Raw genomic sequence first — 14,797 nt, forward strand, 5'->3', positions numbered from 1 at the left:
AGACCGCAGGCTCAGTAGTTGTGGCACACAGGCTTAGCTGCTCCACGGCATGTGGGATCTTCCCAGACCAGGCTCGAACCCGTGTCCCCTGCATTGGCAGGCGGATTCTTAACCACTGCGCCACCAGGAAAGTCCCCTAAAACAAATTTTTGATACTGGGAAAGGAAGTGCTGCTATAACAGATACTTAAAAACGTGGGAGTGGCTTAGGAACTGGGAAATGGGAAAAGGCTGGAAGAATTTTGAGGCACTTGACAGAAAAGGCCTAGACTTTCTTGAAGAGACAGAGGTTGGCAGAGATTGGAATTATGCTGCCAGCAAGCCAAGGAACACTTGGGGCACTAGAAGCTGGAAAGGGCAAGGAAAAGAATTCTTTCCTAGAGCCTTTGGAGGGAGTGGACCCACCTTGATTTTTTACTTCTAGCCTCCATAACTGTGAGTAAATTAATCTCTCACTTTGCCTTGTTACAGCAGCCACAGGAAACGAATGCGGTTCAGGAGTCAGAGATTAAAGGCAGCCCAAGGAGGTTAAAAGCACACATTCTGGAGTCACAATGCCTGGGACTGAATTCTGATTCTGCCACTTACTAGTTGTATGATACTGGATAAATTACTTAACTTCTCTCTTGCCTCAACTTCTCCATCTGAAAAATGGGGTGACAGTACTTACATCAAAATGCTGTTGTGAGGATTAAGCAAGTTAAAACATATAAAGTGCTTCGAACACTGACAGCACGTAGTGGGTGCAATCTGCAGGGTTGCTATTATGTTCTTCATCTGATGAAGTATATGATATTTACCTTAAAATAAATAATTACAAGTTTAATGGGTGTTTTAAAAAAAAGATGTGTTTCACAGTGCAAGAGGGAGAGAAATTCAGGGGAAAAAGCCCTAGGAAATGGCATAAATAGGCTGACTTGAAGGATAAGTTAGTTGAAACACTTTGCGAGTTTTTAGTTTGCTTTTTATTGATTTTGTTTTGGGTGGTGGGAAGCAGAAGAAATAAATACACAAAATTAGGGATCTGTGAACTTTCTGTTAAGAGCAAATGGAAGTATGTAATTGAAAGGTTTTTCAACTTGGGGGGAAAAGACCTGATCAGAATGGCTGTTTTAAAAATAATCCAGCTATGGGCATTTCCCTGGTGGTCCAGTGGCTAAGACTCCACGCTCCCAATGCAGAGGGCCCAGGTTCAATCCCTGGTCGGGGAACTAGATCCCACATGCTGCAACTAAGAGTTCGCATGCCACAACTAAATGATCCCGCGTGCTACAACAAAGACCTGATGCAGCCAAAATAAATAAATATTTTAAAAAATAATAATAATAATCCAGCTATGGAACAGAGAATAGAATTGGGGAGCTACCTATACACCAGTTTGGAGACTACTAAACTAGTCTAATCAAGATGATGTTGACAGTGAGAATGGAGAGAAATGGATTCAATATTTAAGAGGTAATTAAAAGGTGTAACAAACAACATAAGACAAAAGACTATTCCCAGGTTTCTAGCTTGAGCAGCCAGTAGGATGGTGATCCCATTTACTAAGATGGCAACACTGAATGAAGGGTACATAATGGGGGCAAGTGATGCATGTAGTGTTAGACATGTTGTATCTGAGGTGCCTGCTATGTGGACTTGCCCAGGAGGCTGCTGGTATGCAAAACTGGACACAGGCAGAAGGATTACAGGCGTAGGTCTGATGGCAACTTGAGTCAGCGAGTAAATAGGTGGCTTATGGCTAGAATGTGGAGGTGCAGGTGGAAAGCTATACAGGTTAAAAAGCATAAATTAGTTCATCTAGAAAATGAAACAATGCAGAGTTTTAAAATGCTGTGTTCAAGGTAATTTTATTCAGAACAGACAGTGACAGGAAACGGTGCTCGTCTAATCTGGCAGTTCCTATTTTACTAGAAGTCCCAATTTGAGAGCAAAGGATTGACAGAATGAAAGCAATATTTAAGAAAGACTGGCCCTCTTACATAACAGGTTGAAATTGATCTCTAAATTGTTTGCTCAGTAAGTATCCTGGTTCCTCAGGCAGACTATAAACTGATGTGTAAGAACTTTTCTTTTAATCCCTAACCTATTCAAATAACATATTTTTAAATGAGTATTAAACAAATAAAAGCAATAAGAGGAAAAAAGTTTCTATAAACTATTAGCATTACAATTAAAAAGTGTTCACTGCCCCAGACTTTGTTTTAGACATAACCCTCTTGGGCAGTAAGTCCACTGATTTATCATTTTAAGCTTCTGGACTTCCAGGGAAAACATATACCAGATCTCCACATAACATAAGCTGAGCAATTTACATGGTTTCAAAACTTTCATCAGGAGTCCACATATCATCTACCACAAGGGGGCGCTTAAACGGAAATTGTTTTGATCTAAATTTTTTAAGGATGTAAAATCTTTCACATTTACTCAAATTATTCACAAGGAACAACTATTATTAACAATGATATTTAGGGACTTTCCTGGCGGTGCTCCGAATGCAGGGGGCCTGGGTTCGATCCCTGGTCAGGGAACTAGATCCCACGTGCATGCTGCAACTAAGAGTTCACATACCACAAATAAGGAGCCCACATACTGCAACTAAGGAGCTGGTGAGCCACAACTAAGACTCAGCGCAACCAAATAAATAAATAAATATTTTTAAAAGTTGAAAAAATCTTTGTATCTGACTTTTTACAAAGAAGATAGTCAAAATGTCACAACACATGAAAAAAAGTATCATACTTGTTCATCTGAGATTTTCATTAAATTCCATGTACTTTATTATGCAATAAGAAAGGCAATTTGAGAGATTATGACTAAAGCTTTTAAAGCAAATAAATGTAAGTGAATAGTTTCCCTGACAAACATGTAATTTAAAGAATTTGTGCAATTTAGAAAAGTAGATTTTTTCATTTCATTGGTAATGTACCACAAATCCATGCATGGGTACCTTCTTAAGTCCTTTCACTCCTGTAATTTTAAAGCTTTGCACCTATTTAACCACATTCAAAAGGTCTTCTCTTCTACTTGTCTGAGTGTTGTTTTATATACTGATATTGAATTATCAAGAAACAGAACTTTTTTGAAACACCACTTAATTTATGTCATATTTTCTAAAAATGCCTGTGTTTCAAATTTATAAGATCTCAGAAAAACCCAGTCCCAATAGAGCCCAAACGATTATACTATCTTTCTCCCCCCAGTTATAAGCATTGCTTTTAACAGCTAAAACAAGGCAAATTGCAGACTTCTCAAGATGATGGCTTGGAAACTAGACTACAGTATAAAATTAGTTATTGAAAATATTCTTGGGAGTTCCCTGGCAGTCCAGTGGTTAGGACTCCATGCTTTCACTGCCATGGCCCGGATTCAATCCCTGGTCAGGGAACTAAGATCCTGCAAGCCACATAGTGTGGTCAAAAAAAAAGAAAAGAAGAAACAAGAAAAGAGACTATTCTTATAAATAGGTCCTGAAAAAAAAATTCTAGGTCCTACTTCCTAATAGCCATAGAGTCTTGGGCAAGTCCTAGAGCAAGTTATTTAACTTCTCCGAGTTTAGTTCTTCATATATAAAATGTACAAAAATAGTACCCACATTACTGGGTTGTTGTGAGGGTTAATGAAAAAATGTACATATAAAATGCTTATTAGAAAACTGTAAGGCACACATTATTCTAAGTGAAAGAACTGAGATACAAAATAACATTATATGTTTCTTTTTATATGAAATGTTTAGAAAAGGCAAATTTATACAAACAACAGAGTGATTTTCTAAGGCTGAGAATGGGAGTAAGATTAACTGCAAACAGATATGAGACCACTTTCAGAATGACTGAAATGTGGAGTAACCAACCACTTGGATTTGTCTCAGAAGAAAATGTTTCCTGGGATGTGGGACTTTCAGTGTTAATTTACTAAAATTACAGAACTGTACATCTACAACAATAGAATTTTATAATACATAAATTAATAAACAGTTCAGGGAATTCCCTGGTGGTCCAGGGGTTAGGACCCTGTGCTTCCACTGCAGGGGGCACAGGTTCGATCCCTGGTCGGGGAACTAAGATCCCGCAAACAGCACAGCACAGCCAAAAACAAAAAAACAAAAAAACCCCAGTTCAATAAAGCTGTTAAAGTAAATATCAGAATAATAAAAATACTAGGTATACTTCACAAATAGTATCTTGATTACTAAAGTAAACATACAGGGGCTTCCCTGGTGGCGCAGTGGTTGGGAATCCGCCTGCCAATGCAGGGGACACTGGCTCAAGCCCTGGTCCAGGAGGATCCCACATGCCGTGGAGCAACTGGGCCTGTGTGCCACAACTGCTGAGCCTGCGCTCTGGAGCCCACGAGCCACAGCTGCTGAGCCCACCTGCCGCAGCTGCTGAGGCCCACGCGCCTAGAGCCTGTGCTCTGCAACAAGAGAAGCCACCACAATGAGAAGCCCGCGCACCGCAACAAAGAGTAGACCCCGCTCCCCGCAACTAGAGGAAGCCCGCGTGCAGCAACAAAGACCCAACGCAGCCAAAAATAAATACATACATACATTTTATAAATAAACAAACATACAAGCATTCACAATTCATGAAGCAATGACAATTCTCATTTTATAGGTGAAAAAAATCCGGCTTAGAAGGGTTGTAGGTGCTTTAATATGACAAAGAACTTGTAATTAACAAGGCCAGGAATGCAAACCAGGGCTAGTTTCAGAGCTTTAATATTTAACCACTCTGTATGACAAATGTCTAGTAATAAATGACCTGGATAAAGACCAAAAAAAAAAAAAAAAAAAAGTAAACATACAAATTTAAGATATATATTGTGAAACCGTAAATGTCAAAAAGAAAGAAAAAGGTTCTTATATACTGAAATAACAAACATTTATAAACATAATTTGATTTTTTATTGCCATTTTTGAAGGTTAGAAAATTGTGTATAAAATTTTCAGAGAAAAGGCAAATTTACTATTTAGGTTATATAAAAATGAACTTTTCAATCCAATGATAAATTAAATCTGTTACTGCCTGTAGGGCAAGTTGACAGTTTAATAAACTCCTTGAGGCTCTCTCTAGATTTACCCATTTTCCTGGCTGGGATATACTTTTTGTTTAAAAAAAAAAAAAAAGCTGTTGAAATTTTAACTTCCTTTTTTTCTACGTAAATATAATATGTAAAAAGCAAAAAACAAACAAACAAAAGAACTGTACAGCATATATTAAGTGCTCAATAAATGTTGATGTTGGCTATTGTTATTACTAACCCATCAGCAACTAGTTCCACCTATAGGTCCCTAACACCAAGGCCTACACCATTGACTATTGTGTGATAAGCCTTACATTACAGATGTCAAGGCCCACCTATATGTGGACAAAGCACCTTTGGCATGTCTGGGGCCCAAAACAGCAGCACAGGCAAGGAAGTGAGAGGCAGTGAGAATGAACATCCAAAAAGGGTGAAGAAAGGCAGGACAGGGAAGGGAACATAAGAATGGGATAACAGGAGCACAGAATAAATTTCATTTACTTCCTGATTTGTTCACAGCAATCCTGATGACTCTGAGCCCTTCCGGGAAGGCACATGAGACTGAGTGGATAGGGTCTGTAAACTGCTGTGCGGAACATCTAGAGAGTACAAGCACCAGGCTCCCTGAAAGGCAGTCTCACTGACTTTTCACATAGAATGAAAGACCGCATTAAACTTCAAACCAAAATGTGGTTACAGTTATCTTTCCATTTGTAATGACCTCGCCAACACAAGTTTCCATGCTACATCTCCACAGCACGATATGAGAAAGATGGCACAATAAAAACCACAACCAGATATTTGGGAGATACGGGGGCAAAAAAAAAAAAAAACTTATACAAAATTTTAAAATAACTGATCTAAACCAAAACATACAAAATATACTTTGTATATTTAAAACTTTTAAAACTTCATATACTGTTTCTCATATCAGTTTCTGGATTAAGGTAATAGACTGAATCCACACATCCCAGTTTGCTCCCTCTTGAAACCCTCTTAAAACCACTAAAGAAATATTTTTAAAGATCTAAACTTACAAGATTAGAGAAAATAAGAGAGACAACAAAAAATTTTTTGGAAGCAGGAAAGCAAATGGACAAGTGATAACCATCTTTAACCAGAGCCAAGAAAGCCCAATCCGAAACATAAAGGGTGGAGCTGAGAACCAACAATCACCAAAATGAGGAGGGGAGTATCGACAGCAGAGAAGTGCTTGAAAGCTGTTTTAGGAGCAGATCCCAAGGCCACCTATCTATCCACTTCAAGCCACTAAAGGTTTAGTCTCTACAGGAGGTAAAAGTGAGGTTCTCTGCACCAGGGGACACCAGGCGCAGGTGTGAACAAAGGTATTGTACAGAAAACCAAGGTACCGAGTGGCTAAGTACACAGTAAATGCGGTGTGCATAGTAAATGCAGCCCGCCTCCACAACCCAGCGAGCCAAACCCTCATGCTCCAAGCATAACACCAGAAAAGGCCTCTCTGGGCCACCTGACCAGCTCAGAAGGAAGGACTAAAGATAGTGAGTGACATCAGGGACCACCAAGAAAAAAGATTAAGAAAATCACCCAACGATTAAGCTCAAAACTGATATGGCCTACACACTTGCTCAGAACTTCCAATCAGCTGTATAATCCCGCAGTGTTTATCAGGAGCAGAAAATTAAGGATTAATAGACATCTGAGGATGGAAGAGACAGACCAATACACACAGCAGGAGGAAGCAGCCTGGAAGAAACAGCCCATTCACAGTGGGGAAAAACACATGAAAAAACTATCAATAACATCCTCGAAAGTAAGAGAAATTATTATTTCCAGAAAACAAAAAACTAAGATTTTATTTTATTTTTTAAAAAGGAGTTTGATTTTAAGAACAAAAGAGCTCTTAGAAAATAAAAATGTTATAGAATAGAAAAAATAATAGTAGGGCTTGAAGACCAAGATAAGGAAATCTTCTAGAAAAATTGAGCAACACACATGCACAGACACACACACACACACACACACACACACACAAGCGCACGCGCATTCCAAAGAGGACAAAGACAAAGAGGAAAACTGGAGCGAAAAGATAAAATCAGAAGACCAAAATAGGAAGCCCAACATTCAATAAAGTAATAGTTCAAGATTAAAAAAACAGGCAAAAGGAGAGGAGGAAGTCCTCAAGGGAAGTTCTCAGAACTGACTCAACTGTCAGATAGCAAGTGCCCACCACACACACAATGGATGAAAACAGACCCACACAAGGCCCTATCACTCTAAAACTGCAGAAAACACTGAAGGCAAAGAGAAGATTCTACAAGTTTCCAGGTAAGTCCAAAGTGGTTATATACAAAAAGAATCAATGAATGGATTCAGATTTCTCAACAGCAACACTACAAGAAGACAACTGTACAAAATTCTGAAATTCGCTGTTTATTCTGTACCATCTTTAAAAACTAAGGGTGGGGGCTTCCCTGGTGGCGCAGTGGTTGAGAATCCGTTTGCCAATGCAGGGGACAAGGGTTCAAGCCCTGGTCCGGGAAGATCCCACATGCCGCGGAGCAACTAAGCCCGTGCGCCACAACTACTGAGCCTGCGCTCTGGAGCCCGTGAGCCAAAACTACTGAGCCCGCGTGCCACAACTACTGAAGCCTGTGTGCCTAGAGCACATGCTCTGCAACAAGAGAAGCCACTGCAATAAGAAGACCGTGCACCGCAACGAAGAGTAGCCCCTGCGCGCCGCAACTAAAGAAAGACCATGCAGCTACGAAGACCCAGCACAGCCAAAAATAAATAAACAAAATAAATAAATTTATAAAAAAAAAAAAAAAAAAAAAAAAAAAAAAAAAAAACTAAGGGTGGACCTGGCTAAGATACTTCTCTGGACCTGGCCTGGCCTGACCATGTGCTGATGAAGTTCCTTCTCTCCTCTCCATGCCTGCTCTTTCATTTCATCTCACCACAAATTTTCTGATTTGACCTAATTCTGAGAGCCTGAAGAAGGCTTTGAAAACTTTAGAAGCTGAGGACTTTCCTGGTGGTCCAGTGGTCAACACACCACGCTGCCACTGCAGGGTGTACAGGTTCGATCCCTAGTCGGGGAACTAAGATCCCACATGTCACACAGAGCAGCCAAAAGAAAATAAATAAATAAACGAATGAATGAATGAATAAATAAAATATCTAAAAAAGAAAAGCTTTAGAAGCTGAAAATACAAAGTAACCCACTCCCTCTGACCATACTTCTACAGGACGTCCAAAACCAAGTCCACGCTACAACCCTGCCAAGCACCCTCACTTTCCCAGTCTTCCTCCCGCCCTTCCCACTGTCCTGCCTGGAAGAATCTCGTGAAAACCCTCAGGAAAGCACAAGCCAGACTATGACCAGGAGTCTGTTGGGCTTAACTTCTCCTGGGAGGCTGCAACCAATCATGGCAGCACGGATCTTTTTTTTTTTTTTTAATTTGCAGTACGCGGGCCTCTCACTGTTGTGGCCTCTCCCGTTGAGGAGCACAGGCTCCGGACGCGCAGGCTCAGCGGCCATGGCTCACGGCCCGGCCGCTCCTCAGCATGTGGGATCCTCCCGGACCAGGGCACGAACCCGTGTCCCCTGCATCGGCAGGCGGAGTCTCAACCACTGCGCCGCCAGGGAGGCCCACGGATCTTTCCTTAGACAGTTTCTTTGTTCTTGCTGCTCCATTTTATATACAAATATAGTAAAACTAAAAAGAGAAGCAAGAAAATCCTAACACCGAAGTTAGGATGCAGATTACCTCATGGTGGGCTGCAGGGAATCTAACGGGGGAAGGGCCCACAATGGCATGTGGCATCCCACCTAGTGAGCAGCGTTCTGCTTTCCATCCTAGGCATTGAGTACCGTGGTGTGTATTTCGCTTTTTTTCATACACCCTTCTTCCCTTACAATTTTAAAAACTGTTTTAATGTACATATTCTTTCAAGTTAGAAATTATTAAACTATACAACTCATTATTAAATCACCAAGGTTTACATCACATCAGCAGCACAGCTCTACATCAATCATGAAGCAAGTTGGCTTAATTTTAAATACATACAAACATTTAAGACCAGATTTACTCACATTATGAGTCTTCGGTTTAAGAACCAGTATTTCCTCCGACTTCTGTCATATCCAATAGGTTCATGTCGAATATACGGTTTGTTTTTTTGGATTTCAGCAACGCAGTCAGTCACACCAGGAACCTTATGTGCTACACAGACTTCACACTGCCACTCATCCTCTGGCACCTCCTCGAGAGGCGGCTTCACACATTCCAAATGGTACACTGCTGAGCAGGTCTCACAGCAAAGCAAATCCCCGAGTTTGTGACACACCCTGCAGTGGTCATCGTACTGGATCACCCCTTCAGACATCAACTCCTCACGAGCAATGTTTGTGGTAAGAAACTGATCAACTAAGAACTGCAGAACTTTGATTTTGTTCTCTACTGGTCCATAAGGATAGTCCTCTGCTTCTTGGTAAGGAAGAACATGATGGTACTCCTTGTCACTCTCACAGTACACCCGCAGCACCTCTGGCCACGTCATGCCGTCAATGAAATACAGCGTGGAATTCACGCTATCTTTCAGATCGGCAGGTCCAAAGGTAGTATTGGAAGTGTCTTCTTCACGCAAAACGGCTTTCAAAAGCACGACGTGCATCTCTGCCATAAGTGTGCACTGCTCTTGACTCACCAGAGCTGCACAAAAGTCCTCAAAGCGGAAAGGAGATAACCTTAAAACTGTACCAAAGTTCCGCAGTACCTCATAAATGGCAATAACATTCATTATATGCTCGTTAGGCACCATTAAATCCTCAGAGGACTTGGGAAATTCAAGGGGTGGGATGTCTTTTTCTTCCAATATTGGAGAACGAGGCCGATGTACTCTCGGTTTTCGCCTACCTGTAAATAAAGAAATGGTATAATTACACATCAATACATCATTTCTACAAACTAAGGATTTTCCGGTTTTTCCTATTTGGACATATACCCCCAAAAAGAGATAAGCATACTTCTATTTTTCTAATAACTGTCAAGTTAAAATAATACCAAGAAGCAATGATTTAGCTCCAATCTTTAAGTCTATAGAAAATCTAAAGTTTTGGGCTTCCCTGGTAGCGCAGTGGTTGAGAGTCCGCCTGCCGATGCAGGGGACACGGGTTCGTGCCCCGGTCCGGGAAGATCCCACATGCCACAGAGCGGCTGGGCCCGTGAGCCATGGCTGCTGAGCCTGCGCATCCAGAGCCTGTGCTCCGCAATGGGAGAGGCCACAGCAGTGAGAGGCCTGCGTACCACAAAAAAAATAAAAACAAACAAATAAATAAATAAATTTAAAGTTTTCCCATTATATCCCAAACTGGAAGTAAAAAAAATTACAATTATAATCAGTTCTCAATTACCTAGAGGGGTTAACTGGTTTACAGGTAACCATGATAAAAAATATAAGTGCATTTGTGAAAGATCTGACAAGAACATAAATAAGAAAAAGACATCTCCAAGGAAGAGAACAGGCGTAACAGATCTCACATGGTGCCAGCTGCACTAAGAAATGCCTCTCAGCAATCAGACAGGAAGTTCTCTGGTGCAGCACACCCTTTCCTTTGCCAGTTCTTCCTGAGAGCTATGTAATGGGGAGTTCCACAGTGAAGCACAAGGTTAGGGCTGAGACAGAAAGGAAGAAGGAGTAAGGAAGAGAGAAGAGAAGCAGGGTTCCAATACTGGGAGAAAAAGGGGGGCGGGGCTCACTTAGGAAAGAGACAACAGATTATAATTTTTAGCTGTAAATTAAGCAACAGGAGGCGTGCCTGTTCGCCAATTTATGAAATGTACAGTCCAGGAATATATATGTATGTAAATGTATCAATATATAGCATTTGAGAGCTTAGTTCATAACAAGCAAGCAGATCTCATTTAATCCTCTGAACAAGTCTATGAGGTATTTTAATAAGAAACTTATGGAAAGAAATAATTTTCTCCAGAATTGCCATGCCCATACCTGCATTATTATTACACTTTCCAATGATATTTACAGAATAGGAAATGTACTTTTAAATAGCAGACTTTTATGAGATCAATTAACAATAAACTTATTTTTGTGCAATTGTTTTATTAACTATGCTTTTGGGTTGCTGGTCACCTCTTAACTGCCTCCTCCCTTCCCCATTGCTGCACCCTCCTCACATCTAGTTAACTCTCATCATGTACGAACTAAAAGGGTACAGGGCACCAGGAAAAGAAACTATGCTAAAGAATATAAAAGGTCGGGTCTCCCTGGTGGCGCGGTGGTTGAGAGTCTGCCTGCCAATGCAGGGGACACGGGTTCATGCCCCGGTCCCGGAGGATCCCACATGCCGTGGAGCACCTGGGCCCGTGAGCCATGGCCGCTGAGCCTGTGCGTCCGGAGCCTGTGCTCCGCAATGGGAGAGGCCACAACAGTGAGAGGCCCGCGTACTGGAAAAAAAAAAAAAAAAAAAATATATATATATATATATATATATATAAATAAAAGGTCAAGATCTTTTATTTTATACAATGCACCCCCCCATATTCATTCATTGGAAAGATTTTCCAAATAAGATTATATCCATTAGTTTCTGCAGAAAAAAGTCCAAGGGATCACTCTGGGCCAGACTTTGCTGGTGAGCCTACATCCTAAGAAAGAAACCTCCTCCATCTCAGCAAATATCCATCTACTACAAAGATGCAGTTTTCACAGATTCAATTAAATCACAGAATCACCATGCTAGTAATAAGCATCACGATGGTAATCCAGTCCATTTCACTGTCTTCTGGAAGTTATTTGGGCCTCATCTGCATAAGTATAAATGAGAGAAAGCAGAAAAGGATTAAAGGGAAGACTGAACCTGGAGGAATACCCTCAAATGCAAGAGAAGAAACACAAGGCACCATATGAGACAAACCTGCTTATAGAAACAGTCCCTGTGTTCCTTTCAGCTGTTTATGCAAAATGCTGTCAAACAGAGTCCAAGTAAAGGATTACACAAGGAAAGGCTGGAAAAGTAGTTCTAGGATCAGAACATGGATCCTTAAATGTTAGGTTTAGGCATTTGTACAGCACTTTATTCTGGCAGTAATGTAGGTTGATGGCTTTGAATGAAGTAATGAAGACTTTCTGAGCAGGGCAGGGACATGAGAAGAATGTTCCAGAAAGACTTCTCTGGCTTCAGTGTATACAATGAATAGGACAGGGGGGAACAAACCAGACACAGGGCATCTTCTGCAACTACCCAGAAGATAAAGACCTGGATTCAGAGTCTGGCTGTGGGAATGAAGAAAAAGATGAATAAAAGCGACGTTATGAAGAAAGAAACCAACTGGTGTGGAACATACCACCACCCTAAGATTTAACTCTGGTACCATTTCCTCCAAAAGACTATTCTAACTCCCCCAAACTCTTCTGAATTCTCGTAGCCTTCTTTGAATCATTTGTTACCCTACAATTTACCTATTCATGGTATCCATTCCACCTCCATAGCTGAACACCCACCTCTTATGCCAAAGAAAGATCTGGCACGTTTGTTTTATTGGAAGCATTTGCTAGCATCATTCCCTTTAGGGAATTACCCTTCCCCTACACCATGTGATTCTGATGGGGCCCCCAAACACAGTATTCCACCTCTTGATCACTGGCAAGGCAGGCCAGTGAGAGTCTTGCCTGGGATTTTATATTCAGATGCTGAGTGAGAAGTGCTCTGAAGCTCGTTCTTTCCATGAAGGTGGCCAGAGGATGTATGTGGCTAACCCACCTTTACCTCCCTTGTGGAAGAAAGGAATAAGGACAAGAGACAGAAGCAGAAATGGGAGATAAGTATTGATAACTCACGAGTACTGACAGAACCTGTCAGTCAAATTTCCCAGTCAGGACTTCCCTGGTGGCACAATGGTTAAGAATCCGCCTGCCAATGCAGGGGACACGGGTTCGATCCCTGGTCCGGGAAGACCCCACATGCTGCAGAGCAACTGGGCCTGTGCGCCACAACTACTTAGCCTGCACTTGAGGGCCCACGTGCCACAACTACTGAAGCCCGCGCACCTAGAGCCCGGGTTCTGCAACATGAGAAGCCACCACAGTGAGAAGCCCACGCACCACCACGAAGAGTAGCCCACGCTCGCCCCAACTAGAGAGAGCCCGCGCATAGCAACAAAGACCAAATGCAGACAATTAATTAATTAATTAATTAATTAATTTAAAAAACACAAATTTCCCAGTCACACAAACCAAAAACCACTCCCCTTTTGCTTAAGTGAACATGTTGGTTTTCTGTTGCTTGCAAATAAAAGAGTACTGATTAAAACAGTAGCTAACACTGTATACAAGCCTTTTATAATGAGAAACTCGGTAAATTGCTACTTAAAGACTATCAATGAGAGCAGTTAATGTATAAAAAAAAGACTGTTGATAGTACTCTTTTGTAGTAAATTAACTTAGTAACAGTAGTCTAATTTAATTTGATATCTAATTTTAAAATATCAGCTTTCCCAGATTCTGAAAGATTCTGGATAAGCATGTATTATTCTAATATTTAACAAAGTTCATTTAGCTTTATATTAAGCTAAAGTCTGTTAGCTTTCTATTAGTTTCAGAGGCAAAAGGAAGAAAGGCAAAAAAAGGTTCAGAAATTCTACATTCTATTATCTAGCTGGAAACCACAAAATAGCATCTATTCAAACTACAACTACATACATAATGAACAATGTGAGCACTTTTACAAGTTAACATTAAATACTGGCCAGTTCACTCTGAAGCATTATTGGGAGTTTAAATCGATTCAATTTTTTTAAATTTATTTATTTAGGCTGCGCCAGGTCTTAGTTGCAGCACAGGGGATCTTTTAGTTGCAGCACGCATGCGGGAATAAGGTAAAATTCATGTGCTGAAATAAGAAATCTTTAAGATATATTATTAAGTAGAGGAAAAAGCCAGCTACAGAACAATGACTAGAATGTCCTTTGAGATACAAAATTAGAAACAAAAAAAGAAAAGAGAACAATAATAAAGTATATATATCGAAGAGGTCATATATGAATCTTTTTAAAGTAGTTGTTCCTGGGGAGGAGAAATGGAGGGAAAAAAAGAAAGAAAGACTAATTTTTTTATCCTTGTATATTCTTAAATACCACATGCATATATTTTTATTATAATATTTTATTTTATTTTATTTTATTTTATTTTTTATTTTTTTTTGCGGTATGTGGGCCTCTCACTGTTGTGGCCTCTCCCATTGAGGAGCACAGGCTCCGGACGCGCAGGCTCAGCGGCCATGGCTCACGGGCCCAGCCGCTCCACAGCATGTGGGATCTTCCCGGACCGGGGCATGAACCCGTGTCCGCCTGCATCGGCAGGCGGACTCTCAACCACTGCACCACCAGGGAAGCCCTATTATAATATTTTAAAAGAAAAATATTGGGCAGGTATCTATACAAATATATAAAAATATTAATATTTAAATCAATAAAATGATGCTGCTAGTTATGGCTACTGATGGTCTTGTATGAATACAAATATGAGGTCATTTTGCCAAATTCAAAGATTTGGGTTTACAGAACTGGGCACAGATTACAGTGTATAAAGAGAAAACTCATAAAATTAAACCACTTAAGCCCCTCAACTGTCAATCATTAGTATTAGTAGCAAGTCAAGATATTTCAACTATTCAGGGAAATGTATTTATAATATACCATTGAGGATTATTACACTCATTACCATTTTCAACACTGATCTACTATCTAGCAGATGAAGTATATTAATTTTCC

At 40.5% G+C, this 14,797-nt stretch overlaps 1 protein-coding gene across 14 annotated transcripts in view; it reads right to left on the reverse strand.

Annotated features, from left to right (window-relative positions):
- BPTF (bromodomain PHD finger transcription factor) overlaps positions 1-14,797 on the reverse strand; it is a 144,352-nt gene that overhangs the window by 99,684 nt on the left and 29,871 nt on the right. For all 14 annotated transcript variants that reach the window (XM_060080489.1, XM_060080487.1, XM_060080485.1 and 11 more), the window contains exon 2: positions 9,103-9,925. In XM_060080489.1, the coding sequence (XP_059936472.1) occupies positions 9,103-9,925 (823 nt within the window). The remainder of the gene's footprint in view (positions 1-9,102; positions 9,926-14,797) is intronic.

Source organism: Mesoplodon densirostris, chromosome 18 (genome assembly GCF_025265405.1).
Source record: "Mesoplodon densirostris isolate mMesDen1 chromosome 18, mMesDen1 primary haplotype, whole genome shotgun sequence".
NCBI lineage: Eukaryota > Metazoa > Chordata > Mammalia > Artiodactyla > Ziphiidae > Mesoplodon > Mesoplodon densirostris.